Source organism: Salvelinus alpinus, chromosome 30, assembly GCF_045679555.1.
Source record: "Salvelinus alpinus chromosome 30, SLU_Salpinus.1, whole genome shotgun sequence".
In the NCBI taxonomy this organism is placed as follows: domain Eukaryota; kingdom Metazoa; phylum Chordata; class Actinopteri; order Salmoniformes; family Salmonidae; genus Salvelinus; species Salvelinus alpinus.
The window spans coordinates 3,710,469-3,728,434 of record NC_092115.1 but is presented as its reverse complement, the minus strand read 5'-3'; the positions used below and the strand labels follow the sequence as shown (position 1 = coordinate 3,728,434).

General features: G+C 45.8%; 1 protein-coding gene across 5 annotated transcripts in view; it reads left to right on the top strand.

The window, feature by feature from the left end:
• Nucleotides 1-17,966, top strand: part of LOC139560182 (ubiquitin carboxyl-terminal hydrolase 33-like) — a 73,734-nt gene that overhangs the window by 16,445 nt on the left and 39,323 nt on the right. For all 5 annotated transcript variants that reach the window (XR_011671880.1, XM_071376730.1, XM_071376729.1 and 2 more), the window contains 3 exons: nucleotides 1,217-1,286; nucleotides 6,649-6,762; nucleotides 12,545-12,623. Coding sequence is in view for 4 of the 5 variants with exons in the window: in XM_071376730.1 (XP_071232831.1) it covers nucleotides 1,217-1,286; nucleotides 6,649-6,762; nucleotides 12,545-12,623 (263 nt within the window). In the remaining variant the exon portion in view is untranslated. The remainder of the gene's footprint in view (nucleotides 1-1,216; nucleotides 1,287-6,648; nucleotides 6,763-12,544; nucleotides 12,624-17,966) is intronic.

The window sequence follows — 17,966 nt, the reverse complement described above, 5'->3', positions numbered from 1 at the left end:
CCTCTGGACCATAGTTCCCAAGTCTCTCAGCTGATCTCTTCCTCTGGACCATAGTTCCCAAGTCTCTCAGCTGATCTCCTCCTCCTGGACCATAGTTCCCAAGTCTCTCAGCTGATCTCTTCCTCTGGACCATAGTTCCCAAGTCTCTCAGCTGATCTCCTCCTCCTGGACCATAGTTCCCAAGTCTCTCAGCTGATCTCTTCCTCTGGACCATAGTTCCCAAGTCTCTCAGCTGATCTCTTCCTCTGGACCATAGTTCCCAAGTCTCTCAGCTGATCTCCTCCTCCTGGACCATAGTTCCCAAGTCTCTCAGCTGATCTCTTCCTCTGGACCATAGTTCCCAAGTCTCTCAGCTGATCTCCTCCTCTGGACCATAGTTCCCAAGTCTCTCAGCTGATCTCCTCCTCCTGGACCATAGTTCCCAAGTCTCTCAGCTGATCTCTTTCTCTGGACCATAGTTCCCAAGTCTCTCAGCTGATCTCTTCCTCTGGACCATAGTTCCCAAGTCTCTCAGCTGATCTCTTCCTCTGGACCATAGTTCCCAAGTCTCTCAGCTGATCTCTTCCTCTGGACCATAGTTCCCAAGTCTCTCAGCTGATCTCTTCCTCTGGACCATAGTTCCCAAGTCTCTCAGCTGATCTCTTCCTCTGGACCATAGTTCCCAAGTCTCTCAGCTGATCTCCTCCTCTGGACCATAGTTCCCAAGTCTCTCAGCTGATCTCCTCCTCTGGACCATAGTTCCCAAGTCTCTCAGGTGATCTCTTCCTCTGGACCATAGTTCCCAAGTCTCTCAGCTGATCTCCACCTGGACCATAGTTCCCAAGTCTCTCAGCTGATCTCTTCCTCTGGACCATAGTTCCCAAGTCTCTCAGCTGATCTCTTCCTCTGGACCATAGTTCCCAAGTCTCTCAGGTGATCTCTTCCTATGGACCATAGTTCCCAAGTCTCTCAGCTGATCTCTTCTTCTGGACCATAGTTCCCAAGTCTCTCAGCTGATCTCTTCCTCTGGACCATAGTTCCCAAGTCTCTCAGGTGATCTCTTCCACCTAGTGCCAAATCAAACTCCTAGTAGTTAAACATTGACTAATGAATCGGGGCTAGTAGCTGTCAAGGTGACGGGTGGCATTCAGGATAGATGTGTGTGTGTGTGTGTGTATCTCAGGATAGATGTGTGTGTGTGTGTCTCAGGATATATGTGTGTGTCTCTCTCCACTAGGTCTGACGGGACTGAAGAACATAGGAAACACCTGCTTTATGAACGCAGCCCTGCAGGCCCTCTCTAACTGGTGAGAACCTCTACCAAACCTGTATCCAACCTTTCACCCTGACCCTAGCCCTGCAGGCCCTCTCTAACTGGTGAGAACCTCTACCAAACCTGTATCCAACCTTTCACCCCGACCCTAGCCCTGCAGGCCCTCTCTAACTGGTGAGAACCTCTACCAAACCTGTATCCAACCTTTCACCCTGACCCTAGCCCTGCAGGCCCTCTCTAACTGGTGAGAACCTCTACCAAACCTGTATCCAACCTTTCACCCTGACCCTAGCCCTGCAGGCCCTCTCTAACTGGTGAGAACCTATACCAAACCCCTATCTAACTTTTCACCCTGACCCCAGCAGGCCTTCTCTAACTGGTGAGAACCTCTACCAAACCCCTATCTAACCTTTCACCCTTACCCCAGCAGGCCTTCTCTAACTGGTGAGAACCTATACCAAACCCCTATCTAACCTTTCACCCTGACCCCAGCCCTGCAGGCCCTCTCTAACTGGTGAGAACCTATACCAAACCCCTATCTAACCTTTCACCCTGACCCCAGCCCTGCAGGCCCTCTCTAACTGGTGAGAACCTATACCAAACCCCTATCTAACCTTTCACCCTGACCCCAGCCCTGCAGGCCCTCTCTAACTGGTGAGAACCTATACCAAACCCCTATCTAACCTTTCACCCTGACCCCTGCCCTGCAGGCCCTCTCTAACTGGTGAGAACTGGTTGATGTCAACCATCTTCCTAACCTCTGGCCTTCCAGCCCATTAAATGGAGAGGGAGAGACACACAAAGAAAGAGGTGGAATGGGTTCACACTCATGGAATGTTGCATAACGCTTCATTATTCAATGTTTTACTGCGTCAGGGATCGTGGCCACAGACGTTTCGTCTTTACCAGCCTTCAGTGTGTAGGTACAACTTAATTTAATTCAAAACAACATTTATAAAGAACTACAGATGAGCAGCAGGTGCTTCTAATCAGGGTTACCAAAACAACAGATGAGCAGCAGGTGGTTATTCAGGGTTACCATAACAACAGATGAGCAGCAGGTGCTTCTAATCAGGGTTACCATAACAACAGATGAGCAGCAGGTGCTTCTAATCAGGGTTACCATAACAACAGATGAGCAGCAGGTGCTTCTAATCAGGGTTACCATAACAACAGATGAGCAGCAGGTGCTTCTAATCAGGGTTACCATAACAACAGATGAGCAGCAGGTGCTTCTAATCAGGGTTACCACTCATCTGCCAATCAGGGACGTGGCCCCTCTGGTCTACTTTGTATATAAATTAGTCTCAAAGAGATACAGGATTATAGGGGATGGGAGCGGGAACGAAGTGCAACTCAACAATCAATCGTCCCCAGGTGTCCGCTCACATAAATACATCACGTCAATTCATGATGGCCCACCACAAAGGTCATCAGGCACAGCCGTTCATAAATAAGTTGGGTCGACTCATAAACGATATACAAAACTGATATGGACAGTGTTCTTGTGTAACAGACTAAATGCGGCTTATAGGAAGGAGGTGAAATCTAATTCTTAGTTTAAACTGTGTGGAGATGCAAAATGTAATCTATATACAGTCGTATGAAAAAGTTTGGGCACCCCTGACAATGTCCATGATTTCCATTTATAAATAATTGGGTGTTTGGATCAGCAATTTCATTTTGATCTATCAAATAACTGATGGACACAGTAATATTTCAGTAGTGAAATGAGGTTTATTGGATTAACAGAAAATGTGCAATATGCATCAAAACAAAATTAGACAGGTGCATAAATTTGGGCACCCCAATAGAAAAATCACATCAATATTTAGTAGAGCCTCCTTTTGCTAAAATAACAGCCTCTAGACGCTTCCCATAGCCTCTAATGAGTGTCTGGATTCTGAATGAAGTTATTTTGGACCATTCCTCCTTACAAAACATCTCCAGTTCAGTTAGGTTTGATGGTTGCTGAGCATGGACAGCCCGCTTCAAATCATCCCACAGATTCTCAATGATATTCAGGTCTGGGGACTGGGATGGCCATTCCAGAACATTGTACTTGTTCCTCTGCATAAATGCCCGGGTAGATTTTGAGCAGTGTTTTGGGTCGTTGTCTTGTTGAAATATCCAGCGCCGGCGTAACTTCAACTTTGTGACTGATTCTTCAACATTATTCCCAAGAATCTGCTGATATTGAGTGGAATCCATGCGACCCTCAACTTTAACAAGATTCCCAGTACCGGCACTGGCCACACAGCCCCACAGCCACACAGCCCCACAGCCCCACAGCCCCACAGCCCCACAGCCCCACAGCCCCACAGCCACACAGCCCCACAGCCACACAATACTGTGGGTAGCAAGTGTTTTTCTTGGAACGTACAGGATCTACAGGGAAACATCCTGATGGTGCTACTAGAGGTACAGGATCTACAGGGGAAACATCCTGATGGTGCTACTAGAGGTACAGGATCTACAGGGGAAACATCCTGATGGTGCTACTAGAGGTACAGGATCTACAGGGGAAACATCCTGATGGTGCTACTAGAGGTACAGGATCTACAGGGGAAACATCCTGATGGTGCTACTAGAGGTACAGGATCTACAGGGGAAACATCCTGATGGTGCTACTAGAGGTACAGGATCTACAGGGGAAACATCCTGATGGTGCTACTAGAGGTACAGGATCTACAGGGAAACATCCTGATGGTGCTACTAGAGGTACAGGATCTACAGGGGAAACATCCTGATGGTGCTACTAGAGGTACAGGATCTACAGGGGAAACATCCTGATGGTGCTACTAGAGGTACAGGATCTACAGGGAAACATCCTGATGGTGCTACTAGAGGTACAGGATCTACAGGGAAACATCCTGATGGTGCTACTAGAGGTACAGGATCTACAGGGGAAACATCCTGATGGTGCTACTAGAGGTACAGGATCTACAGGGGAAACATCCTGATGGTGCTACTAGAGGTACAGGATCTACAGGGGAAACATCCTGATGGTGCTACTAGAGGTACAGGATCTACAGGGAAACATCCTGATGGTGCTACTAGAGGTACAGGATCTACAGGGGAAACATCCTGATGGTGCTACTAGAGGTACAGGATCTACAGGGAAACATCCTGATGGTGCTACTAGAGGTACAGGATCTACAGGGAAACATCCTGATGGTGCTACTAGAGGTACAGGATCTACAGGGGAAACATCCTGATGGTGCTACTAGAGGTACAGGATCTACAGGGAAACATCCTGATGGTGCTACTAGAGGTACAGGATCTACAGGGGAAACATCCTGATGGTGCTACTAGAGGTACAGGATCTACAGGGAAACATCCTGATGGTGCTACTAGAGGTACAGGATCTACAGGGGAAACATCCTGATGGTGCTACTAGAGGTACAGGATCTACAGGGGAAACATCCTGATGGTGCTACTAGAGGTACAGGATCTACAGGGGAAACATCCTGATGGTGCTACTAGAGGTACAGGATCTACAGGGAAACATCCTGATGGTGCTACTAGAGGTACAGGATCTACAGGGGAAACATCCTGATGGTGCTACTAGAGGTACAGGATCTACAGGGAAACATCCTGATGGTGCTACTAGAGGTACAGGATCTACAGGGGAAACATCCTGATGGTGCTACTAGAGGTACAGGATCTACAGGGGAAACATCCTGATGGTGCTACTAGAGGTACAGGATCTACAGGGGAAACATCCTGATGGTGCTACTAGAGGTACAGGATCTACAGGGAAACATCCTGATGGTGCTACTAGAGGTACAGGATCTACAGGGGAAACATCCTGATGGTGCTATTAGAGGTACAGTTGAAGTCAGAGGTTTACATACACTTAGGTTGGAGTCATTAAAACTAGTTTTTCAACCACTCCACAAATTTCTTGTTAACAAACTATAGTTTTGGCAAGTCAGTTAGGACATCTACTTTGTTCATGACACAAGTCATTTTTCCAACAATTGTTTACAGACAGATTATTTCACTGTTTCACAATTCCAGTGGGTCAGAAGTTTACATACACTAAGTTGACTGTGCCTTTAAACAGCTTGGAAAATTCCAGAAAATGATATCATGGCTTTAGAAGTTTCTGATAGGCTAATTGACATAATTCGAGTCAATTGGGAGGTGTACCTGTGGATGTATTTCAAGGCCTACCTTCAAACTCAGTGCATCTTTGCTTGACATCATGGGAAAATCAGAAATCAGCCAAGACCTCAGAAAAAATTGTAGACCTCCACAAGTCTGGTTCATCCTTGGGAGCAATTTCCAAACACCTGAAGGTACCACGTTCATCTGTACAAACAATAGTACGCAAGTATAAACACCATGGGACCACGCAGCCGTCATATCGCTCAGGAAGGAGACACGTTCTGTCTCCTAGAGATGAACGTACTTTGGTGCGAAAAGTGCAAATCAATCCCAGAACAACAGCAAAGGACCTTGGGAAGTAGCTGGAGGAAACAGGTACAAAAGTATCTATATCCACAGTAAAACGAGTCCTATATCGACATAACCTGAAAGGCCACACAGCAAGGAAGAAGCCACTGCTCTCTCTCTCTAGTCCTCCTCTAACCCAGTTCTCCTCTCTCTCCAGTCCTCCTTTAACCCAGTTCCTCTCTCTCTCTCCTCTCTCTCCAGTCCTCCCCCTACCCAGTTCCTCTCTCTCTCTCCTCTCTCTCCAGTCCTCCCCCTACCCAGTTCCTCTCTCTCTCTCCTCTCTCTCCAGTCCTCCTCTAACCCAGTTCCTCTCTCTCTCTCCTCTCTCTCCAGTCCTCCTCTTACCCAGTTCTTCTCTCTCTCTCTCTTCTCTCTCCAGTCCTCCTCTAACCCAGTTCTCCTCTCTCTCTCCAGTCCTCCTCTAACCCAGTTCTCTCTCTCCAGTCCTCCTCTAACCCAGTTCTCTCTCTCCAGTCCTCCTCTAACCCAGTTCTCTCTCTCCAGTCCTCCTCTGACCCAGTTCTCTCTCTCCAGTCCTCCTCTAACCCAGTTCTCTCTCCAGTCCTCCTCTAACCCAGTCCTCCTCTGACCCAGTTCTCTCTCTCCAGTCCTCCTCTAACCCAGTTCTCTCTCTCCAGTCCTCCTCTAACCCAGTTCTCTCTCTCCAGTCCTCCTCTAACCCAGTTCTCTCTCTCCAGTCCTCCTCTAACCCAGTTCTCCTCTCTCCAGTCCTCCTCTAACCCAGTTCTCTCTCTCCAGTCCTCCTCTAACCCAGTTCTTCTCTCTCTCTCTCTCTTCTCTCTCCAGTCCTCCTCTAACCCAGTTCTCCTCTCTCTCTCCAGTCCTCCTCTAACCCAGTTCTCTCTCTCCAGTCCTCCTCTAACCCAGTTCTCTCTCTCCAGTCCTCCTCTAACCCAGTTCTTCTCTCTCTCCAGTCCTCCGCTGACCCAGTTCTTTGTGGAGTGTGGAGGTCTGGTGAGGACAGACAAGAAGCCTGCTCTGAGTAAGAGCTACCAGAAACTGGTGTCAGACCTCTGGCACAAGAACAGGTACACATCTCATTCTCTCACTGTAGTCCACACACGTATTTACTTGCTAGTATTATCCTGACAGTTTATAAGATGTTAGGGTCTGCAGCCTCAGAAATGAGGGCAGTCCTGGAATGACATACAGGTCTTTCTAAAACTTGATTATTTGGTCCCAGAATGTGAATTTAGAACTCTGATGACAAAACAAATGTTTTGATTGATTCTATATATTAGTTGCCCTTTTGAACGGAACGTCATTTTGTAGTGATCATCTTTGGTACAACAGTAACTAAGATGGTGGAGAGGTCTGTCCATAATAAAGCGCTACTCTGCCTTCTTAACAACACTATCAACAAGGCAGGTCCTACAGGCCCTAGTTTCTACCTTCTTAACACTATCAACAAGGCAGGTCCTACAGGCCCTAGTTTCTACCTTCTTAACAACACTATCAACAAGGCAGGTCCTACAGGCCCTAGTTTCTACCTTCTTAACAACACTATCAACAAGGCAGGTCCTACAGGCCCTAGTTTCTACCTTCTTAACAACACTATCAACAAGGCAGGTCCTACAGGCCCTAGTTTCTACCTTCTTAACAGCACTATCAACAAGGCAGGTCCTACAGGCCCTAGTTTCTACCTTCTTAACAACACTATAAACAAGGCAGGTCCTACAGGCCCTAGTTTCTACCTTCTTAACAACACTATCAACAAGGCAGGTCCTACAGGCCCTAGTTTCTACCTTCTTAACAACACTATCAACAAGGCAGGTCCTACAGGCCCTAGTTTCTACCTTCTTAACAACACTATAAACAAGGCAGGTCCTACAGGCCCTAGTTTCTACCTTCTTAACAACACTATCAACAAGGCAGGTCCTACAGGCCCTAGTTTCTACCTTCTTAACAACACTATCAACAAGGCAGGTCCTACAGGCCCTAGTTTCTACCTTCTTAACAACACTATCAACAAGGCAGGTCCTACAGGCCCTAGTTTCTACCTTCTTAACAGCACTATCAACAAGGCAGGTCCTACAGGCCCTAGTTTCTACCTTCTTAACAACACTATAAACAAGGCAGGTCCTACAGGCCCTAGTTTCTACCTTCTTAACAACACTATCAACAAGGCAGGTCCTACAGGCCCTAGTTTCTACCTTCTTAACAACACTATCAACAAGGCAGGTCCTACAGGCCCTAGTTTCTACCTTCTTAACAACACTATCAACAAGGCAGGTCCTACAGGCCCTAGTTTCTACCTTCTTAACAGCACTATCAACAAGGCAGGTCCTACAGGCCCTAGTTTCTACCTTCTTAACAACACTATAAACAAGGCAGGTCCTACAGGCCCTAGTTTCTACCTTCTTAACAACACTATCAACAAGGCAGGTCCTACAGGCCCTAGTTTCTACCTTCTTAACAGCACTATCAACAAGGCAGGTCCTACAGGCCCTAGTTTCTACCTTCTTAACAACACCATCAACAAGGCAGGTCCTACAGGCCCTAGTTTCTACCTTCTTAACAACACTATGAACAAGGCAGGTCCTACAGGCCCTAGTTTCTACCTTCTTAACAACACCATCAACAAGGCAGGTCCTACAGGCCCTAGTTTCTACCTTCTTAACAACACTATGAACAAGGCAGGTCCCACAGGCCCTAGTCTCTACCTTCTTAACAACACTATCAACAAGGCAGGTCCCACAGGCCCTAGTCTCTACCTTCTTAACAACACCATCAACAAGGCAGGTCCTACAGGCCCTAGTTTCTACCTTCTTAACAACACTATCAACAAGGCAGGTCCTACAGGCCCTAGTCTCTACCTTCTTAACAACACTATCAACAAGGCAGGTCCTACAGGCCCTAGTCTCTACCTTCTTAACAACACTATCAACAAGGCAGGTCCTACAGGCCCTAGTTTCTACCTTCTTAACAACACTATCAACAAGGCAGGTCCTACAGGCCCTAGTTTCTACCTTCTTAACAACACTATCAACAAGGCAGGTCCTACAGGCCCTAGTTTCTACCTACTTAACAGCACTATCAACAAGGCAGGTCCTACAGGCCCTAGTTTCTACCTTCTTAACAACACTATCAACAAGGCAGGTCCTACTGGCCCTAGTTTCTACCTTCTTAACAACACTATCAACAAGGCAGGTCCTACAGGCCCTAGTTTCTACCTTCTTAACAACACTATCAACAAGGCAGGTCCTACAGGCCCTAGTTTCTACCTACTTAATAGCACTATCAACAAGGCAGGTCCTACAGGCCCTAGTTTCTACCTTCTTAACAACACTATCAACAAGGCAGGTCCTACAGGCACTAGTTTCTACCTTCTTAACAACACCATCAACAAGGCAGGTCCTACAGGCCCTAGTTTCTACCTTCTTAACAACACTATGAACAAGGCAGGTCCCACAGGCCCTAGTCTCTACCTTCTTAACAACACTATCAACAAGGCAGGTCCCACAGGCCCTAGTCTCTACCTTCTTAACAACACCATCAACAAGGCAGGTCCTACAGGCCCTAGTTTCTACCTTCTTAACAACACTATGAACAAGGCAGGTCCTACAGGCCCTAGTCTCTACCTTCTTAACAACACTATCAACAAGGCAGGTCCCACAGGCCCTAGTCTCTACCTTCTTAACAACACTATCAACAAGGCAGGTCCTACAGGCCCTAGTTTCTACCTTCTTAACAACACTATCAACAAGGCAGGTCCTACAGGCCCTAGTTTCTACCTTCTTAACAACACTATCAACAAGGCAGGTCCTACAGGCCCTAGTTTCTACCTACTTAACAGCACTATCAACAAGGCAGGTCCTACAGGCCCTAGTTTCTACCTTCTTAACAACACTATCAACAAGGCAGGTCCTACTGGCCCTAGTTTCTACCTTCTTAACAACACTATCAACAAGGCAGGTCCTACAGGCCCTAGTTTCTACCTTCTTAACAACACTATCAACAAGGCAGGTCCTACAGGCCCTAGTTTCTACCTACTTAATAGCACTATCAACAAGGCAGGTCCTACAGGCCCTAGTTTCTACCTTCTTAACAACACTATCAACAAGGCAGGTCCTACAGGCACTAGTTTCTACCTTCTTAACAACACTATCAACAAGGCAGGTCCTACAGGCCCTAGTTTCTACCTTCTTAACAACACTATCAACAAGGCAGGTCCTACAGGCCCTAGCTTTGTCGCACCTGGACTACTGTTCAGTCGTGTGGTCAGGTGCCACAAGAAGGACTTAGGACATTTACAATATACATATCTCTCCTGGCTCAAAGTAGAGGAGAGACTGACTTCATCACTACTTGTATTTATGAGAGGTATTGACAAGCTGAATGCACCGAGCTGTCTGTCTAAACTACCGGCACACAGCTCAGACACCCATTCATACCCCACATGCCACCAGAGGTCTCTTCACAGTCCCCAAGTCCAGAACAGACTATGGGAGGTGCACAGTACTACATAGAGCCATGACTACATGGAACTCTATTCCACATCAGGTAACTGGTGCAGCAGTAGAATCAGATTTAAAAAACAGATAAAAATACACCTTGTGGAACAGCAGGGACTGTGAACACACACACGGGTACAAACACACACACACACACGATAACATATGCACTATACACATACGTATGTTGTGTTGTAGATCAGCTGCCTCGGCAGGAACTAATGGGGATCCATAATAAACCCCAGGAAGAGTAGCTGCTGCCTTGGCAGGAACTAATGGGGATCCATAATAAACCCCAGGAAGAGTTGCTGCTGCCTTGGCAGGAACTAATGGGGATCCATAATAAACCCCAGGAAGAGTAGCTGCTGCCTTGGCAGGAACTAATGGGGATCCATAATAAACCCCAGGAAGAGTAGCTGCTGCCTTGGCAGGAACTAATGGGGATCCATAATAAACCCCCAGGAAGAGTAGCTGCTGCCTCGGCAGGAACTAATGGGTATCCATAATAAACCCCAGGAAGAGTAGCTGCTGCCTTGGCAGGAACTAATGGGGATCCATAATAAACCCCAGGAAGAGTAGCTGCTGCCTTGGCAGGAACTAATGGGGATCCATAATAAACCCCAGGAAGAGTAGCTGCTGCCTTGGCAGGAACTAATGGGGATCCATAATAAACCCCCAGGAAGAGTAGCTGCTGCCTCGGCAGGAACTAAAGGGGATCCATAATAAACCCCAGGAAGAGTAGCTGCTGCCTCGGCAGGAACTAATGGGGATCCATAATAAACCCCAGGAAGAGTAGCTGCTGCCTCGGCAGGAACTAATGGGTATCCATAATAAACCCCAGGAAGAGTAGCTGCTGCCTTGGCAGGAACTAATGGGGATCCATAATAAACCCCAGGAAGAGTAGCTGCTGCCTTGGCAGGAACTAATGGGGATCCATAATAAACCCCCAGGAAGAGTAGCTGCTGCCTCGGCAGGAACTAATGGGGATCCATAATAAACCCCAGGAAGAGTAGCTGCTGCCTTGGCAGGAACTAATGGGGATCCATAATAAACCCCAGGAAGAGTAGCTGCTGCCTTGGCAGGAACTAATGGGGATCCATAATAAACCCCCAGGAAGAGTAGCTGCTGCCTCGGCAGGAACTAATGGGGATCCATAATAAACCCCAGGAAGAGTAGCTGCTGCCTTGGCAGGAACTAATGGGGATCCATAATAAACCCCAGGAAGAGTAGCTGCTGCCTTGGCAGGAACTAATGGGGATCCATAATAAACCCCCAGGAAGAGTAGCTGCTGCCTCGGCAGGAACTAATGGGGATCCATAATAAACCCCAGGAAGAGTAGCTGCTGCCTCGGCAGGAACTAATGGGTATCCATAATAAACCCCAGGAAGAGTAGCTGCTGCCTTGGCAGGAACTAATGGGGATCCATAATAAACCCCAGGAAGAGTAGCTGCTGCCTTGGCAGGAACTAATGGGGATCCATAATAAACCCCAGGAAGAGTAGCTGCTGCCTTGGCAGGAACTAATGGGGATCCATAATAAACCCCCAGGAAGAGTAGCTGCTGCCTCGGCAGGAACTAATGGGGATCCATAATAAACCCCAGGAAGAGTAGCTGCTGCCTTGGCAGGAACTAATGGGGATCCATAATAAACCCCCAGGAAGAGTAGCTGCTGCCTCGGCAGGAACTAATGGGTATCCATAATAAACCCCAGGAAGAGTAGCTGCTGCCTTGGCAGGAACTAATGGGGATCCATAATAAACCCCAGGAAGAGTAGCTGCTGCCTCGACAGAAACTAATGGGGATCCATAATAAACCCCAGGAAGAGTAGTTGCTGCCTCGACAGGAACTAATGGGGATCCATAATAAACCCCAGGAAGAGTAGCTGCTGCCTCGGCAGAAACTATTGGGGATCCATAATAAACCCCAGGAAGAGTAGCTGCTGCCTCGGCAGGAACTAATGGGGGTCCATAATAAACCCCAGGAAGAGTAGCTGCTGCCTTGGCAGGAACTAATGGGGATCCATAATAAACCCCAGGAAGAGTAGCTGCTGCCTTGGCAGGAACTAAAGGGGATCCATAATAAACCCCAGGAAGAGTAGCTGCTGCCTTGGCAGGAACTAAAGGGGATCCATAATAAACCCCAGGAAGAGTAGCTGCTGCCTTGGCAGGAACTAATGGGGATCCATAATAAACCCCAGGAAGAGTAGCTGCTGCCTTGGCAGGAACTAATGGGGATCAGACCCTGGTCTCAGTGGGTTCCCCTGGTTAAATATAGGTTCATAATAAAAGCAAATGTAAGCTATTCTTGTTCTGTGGTGTTTCACACAGTCCTATCCTTTTCTTCCTGTGGTGCTTCAGGCCATCCTATGTCGTCCCTACCGGTCTGTTCCAGGGGATCAAGGCTGTTAACCCCATGTTCAGAGGATACTCACAACAGGTAGGTCACTGTATCATCTCATATGATTTATAATACGGTAAAACGGGTGTCTGTATGAAAGATACTATTTCCAGGCCGGCAGACAGGCTCCTCTTGTTCTTCTCTGTTACACAACCAGTAAACTAACGAATAGGTCATGTCTCTGTCTTTCCTCCATCGCAAGCATGAACTGATTTAACACTCCGTTTCTCTTAAGGTTGACACCATTGCTAATGGTTGATACAGTGTTAGTTCACGGTTTGTTCTGCAGTTTTAGTCAGGGAATATTAGTTTGTCACGCTGCTCTGGTAAGGCATGCTGGGATTTATCATCCAGATGAATGGAGGGAGGATGTTCAAATCAAATCAAATGCGCCGGATACAACAGGTGTGGACCTTACCGTGAAATGCTTTCTTACAAGCCCTTAACCAACAATGCAGTTAAGAAAAAGTTTTACTAAATAAACTAAAGTTAAAATAAAAAGGGCAACAATACAATAACAGCAGCGAGGCTATATACAGGGGGTAGATCTCGTACAATGCTGTATACTACCCCTTTCATAGAATAGTGCATACGGGCTCTAACCAGAATAGAAGGAGGAGTGGGAGACCCCGGTGCACAACTGAGCAAGAGGACAAGTACATTAGAGTCTAGTTTGAGAAACAGACGCCTCACAAGTCCTCAACTGGAAGCTTCATTAAGTAGTACCCGCAAAACACCAGTCTCAACGTCAACAGTGAAGATGCGACTCCGGGATGCTGGCCTTCTAGGCAGTTCCTCTGTTCAGTGTCTGTTCTTTTGTCCATCTTAATCTTTTATTTTTATTGGCCAGTCTGAGATGGGACTTTATCTTTGTAACTCTGCCTAGAAGGCCAGCATCCCTGAGTCGCCTCCTCACTGTTGACATTGAGACTGGGTTTTTATTTTCTTAACTCTTTCTTGAACTGCAATGTTGGTTAAGGGCCTGTTAGTAAACATTTCACGGTAAGGTCTACACCTGTTGGCGCAAGTGGCGCATGTGACAAATAAAATAGTATTTTATTTGATGTGACCACTTCTGTATTGAGCGGGTCACTGGTAGGAATCAGGAGGATAGAATTATGGTCAGAGGGAGGGAGAGCTTTGTACGTATCTCTGTGTGTGAAGTAAAGGTGGTCTAAAGTTTTTTCTTCCTCTGGTTGCACATGTACCATGCTGGTAGAAATGAGGTAAAACAGATTTGATTTAACCTGCATTAAAGTCCCCGGCCACTAGGAGCACTGCCTCTGGATGAGCATTTTCTTGTTTGCTAATGGATTTTATACAGCTCGTTGAGTGCGTTCTTAGTGCCAGCATCGGTTTGTAGTTGTAAATAGACAACCATGGAAAAATATAGATAAACTCTCGCTAGGGCTAGCCTAGAAATTAGTTCTTGAAGTTGGACCCATTCATGCTAGTAGGCTCCACTTCTTAATTTGAAAAACAACAAAACGGCACAGTACAGTAATATCTATGTGCCATTATAACACAGGATTCTGAGGAAACAGCTCCACGAGGAGCTATATAACTATATAATTATAACTATAGAACTATATCATTATAACTATATAACTATATAATTATAACTATAGAACTATATCATTATAACTATATAACTATATCATTATAACTATATCATTATAACTATATCATTATAACACAGGATTCTGAGGAAACAGCTCCACGAGGAGCTATATAACTATATAACTATAGAACTATATCATTATAACTATAGTACTATATCATTATAACTATATAACTATATCATTATAACTATATAAGTATCATTAACTATATCATTATAACTATAGAACTATATCATTATACCTATATAACTATATAACTATCATTATAACTATAGAACTATATCATTTGAACTATATAACTATAGAACTATATCATTATAACTAACTATATCATTATAACTATGTCATTATAACTATATAACTATATCATTATACCTATAGAACTATATCATTATACATATAGAACTATATCATTATAACTATATAACTATCATTATAACTATATCTATATCATTATAACTATATAACTATATCATTATAACTATATCATTATAACTATATCATTTCATTATACCTATAGAACTATATCATTATAACTATATCATTATAACTATAGAACTATATCATTATACCTATAGAACTATATCATTATACCGATAGAACTATATCATTATACCGATAGAACTATATCATTATACCGATAGAACTATATCATTATACCGATAGAACTATATCATTATACCGATATAACTATATCATTATACCGATATAACTATATCATTATACCAATAGAACTATATCATTATACCAATAGAACTATATCATTATACCAATAGAACTATATCATTATACCAATAGAACTATATCATAACTATAACTATAGAACTATATCATAACTATAACTATAGAACTATATCATAACTATAACTATAGAACTATAGAACTATATCATTATAACTATATCATTATACCTATATAACCATATCATTATACCTATATAACCATATCATTATAACTATATAACTATATCATTATAACTATATAACTATATCATTATACCTATATAACTATATCATTATAACTATAGAACTATATCATTATACCTATAGAACTATATCATTATAACTATATCATTAGAACTATATCATTATAACTATATAACTATATCATAACTATAACTATATAACTATATCATAACTATAACTATAGAACTATATCATAACTATAACTATAGAACTATAGAACTATATCATTATAACTATAGAACTATATCATTATAACTATAGAACTATATCATTATACCTATAGAACTATATCATTATACCAATAGAACTATATCATTATACCAATAGAACTATATCATTATACCAATAGAACTATATCATTATACCAATAGAACTATATCATAACTATAACTATAGAACTATATCATAACTATAACTATAGAACTATATCATAACTATAACTATAGAACTATAGAACTATATCATTATAACTATAGAACTATATCATTATAACTATAGAACTATATCATTATAACTATAGAACTATATCATTATACATTTACTCTAAACCTCCAGTAATATTTGCACTGAGTTTTCAAAACATTAGGAACACCTTCCTAATATTGAGTGGCACCCCCCCTTCCCCTCAGAACAGTCTCAACTAGTCAGGACATGGACTCTACAAGGTGTTGAAAGCGTTCCACAGGGATCCTGGCCCATGTTGACTCCAATGCTTCCTACAGTTGTGTCCAGTTGGCTGGTAGTGGACCTCTACTACGAATGTCTTGTTCCATCTCATCCCACAGATGACTGGGCAGGACACTGCAGTAAGCTGAATTCACTGTTATGATCGTGGAACCATTCCTGGACAATCCTAGCTTTGTGGCATCGGGGGCATTATCCTGCTGAAAAAAATATATACTTGCAGATGGATACACTGCTGCCATGAAGGGATGCACCTGATTGGCTATGATGTTCAGGTATATCCTGTGGCATTCAAACGGTGCTCCACTGTTCTCAAGGGGCCCAATGTGTGCCCTGAAAACACACCCCACACCATCCCACCACTACACCAGGGGCCCAATGTGTGCCCTGAAAACACACCATCCCACCACTCCACCAGGGGCCCAATGTGTGCCCTGAAAACACACCCCACACCATCCCACCACTACACCAGGGGCCCAATGTGTGCCCTGAAAACACACCATCCCACCACTCCACCAGGGGCCCAATGTGTGCCCTGAAAACACACCCCCACACCATCCCACCACTCCACCAGGGGCCCAATGTGTGCCCTGAAAACACACCCCACACCATCCCACCACTCCACCAGGGGCCCAATGTGTGCCCTGAAAACACACCCCCACACCATCACACCACTCCACCAGGGGCCCAATGTGTGCCCTGAAAACACACCATCCCACCACTCCACCAGGGGCCCAATGTGTGCCCTGAAAACACACCATCACACCACTCCACCAGGGGCCCAATGTGTGCCCTGAAAACACACCCCCACACCATCACACCACTCCACCAGGGGCCCAATGTGTGCCCTGAAAACACACCCCACACCATCCCACCACTCCACCAGGGGCCCAATGTGTGCCATGAAAACACACCCCACACCATCACACCACTCCACCAGGGGCCCAATGTGTGCCACGAAAACACACCCCACACCATCACACCACTCCACCAGGGGCCCAATGTGTGCCATGAAAACACACCCCACACCATCACACCACTCCACCAGGGGCCCAATGTGTGCCCTGAAAACACACCCCACACCATCACACCACTCCACCAGGGGCCCAATGTGTGCCCTGAAAACACACCATCACACCACTCCACCAGGGGCCCAATGTGTGCCCTGAAAACACACCCCACACCATCACACCACTCCACCAGGGGCCCAATGTGTGCCCTGAAAACACACCCCACACCATCACACCACTCCACCAGGGGCCCAATGTGTGCCATGAAAACACACCCCACACCATCACACCAGGGGCCCAATGTGTGCCCTGAAAACACCCCCCACACCATCACACCAGGGGCCCAATGTGTGCCCTGAAAACACACCCCACACCATCACACCACTCCACCAGGGGCCCAATGTGTGCCATGAAAACACACCCCACACCATCACACCAGGGGCCCAATGTGTGCCCTGAAAACACACCCCACACCATCACACCACTCCACCAGGGGCCCAATGTGTGCCCTGAAAACACACCATCACACCACTCCACCAGGGGCCCAATGTGTGCCCTGAAAACACACCCCACACCATCACACCACTCCACAAGGGGCCCAATGTGTGCCCTGAAAACACACCCCCACACCATCACACCACTCCACCAGGGGCCCAATGTGTGCCCTGAAAACACACCCCCACACCATCCCACCACTCCACCAGGGGCCCAATGTGTGCCCTGAAAACACACCCCACACCATCACACCACTCCACCAGGGGCCCAATGTGTGCCACGAAAACACACCCCACACCACCACCACTCCACCAGGGGCCCAATGTGTGCCCTGAAAACACACCCCACACCATCCCACCACTCCACCAGGGGCCCAATGTGTGCCCTGAAAACACCCCCCCACACCATCACACCAGGGGCCCAATGTGTGCCACGAAAACACACCCCACACCACTCCACCAGCCTGTAATGTTGACGCACGGCATTATGGATGCAGGTACTCGTGTGGTTTTCTCCATACCCTAGTCCTCCCATCAGCGTGAAACGGCAGGAACCGGGATTCATCAGACCAGGCGACGTTTTTCCATTTCTCCAGTGTCCAGTGTT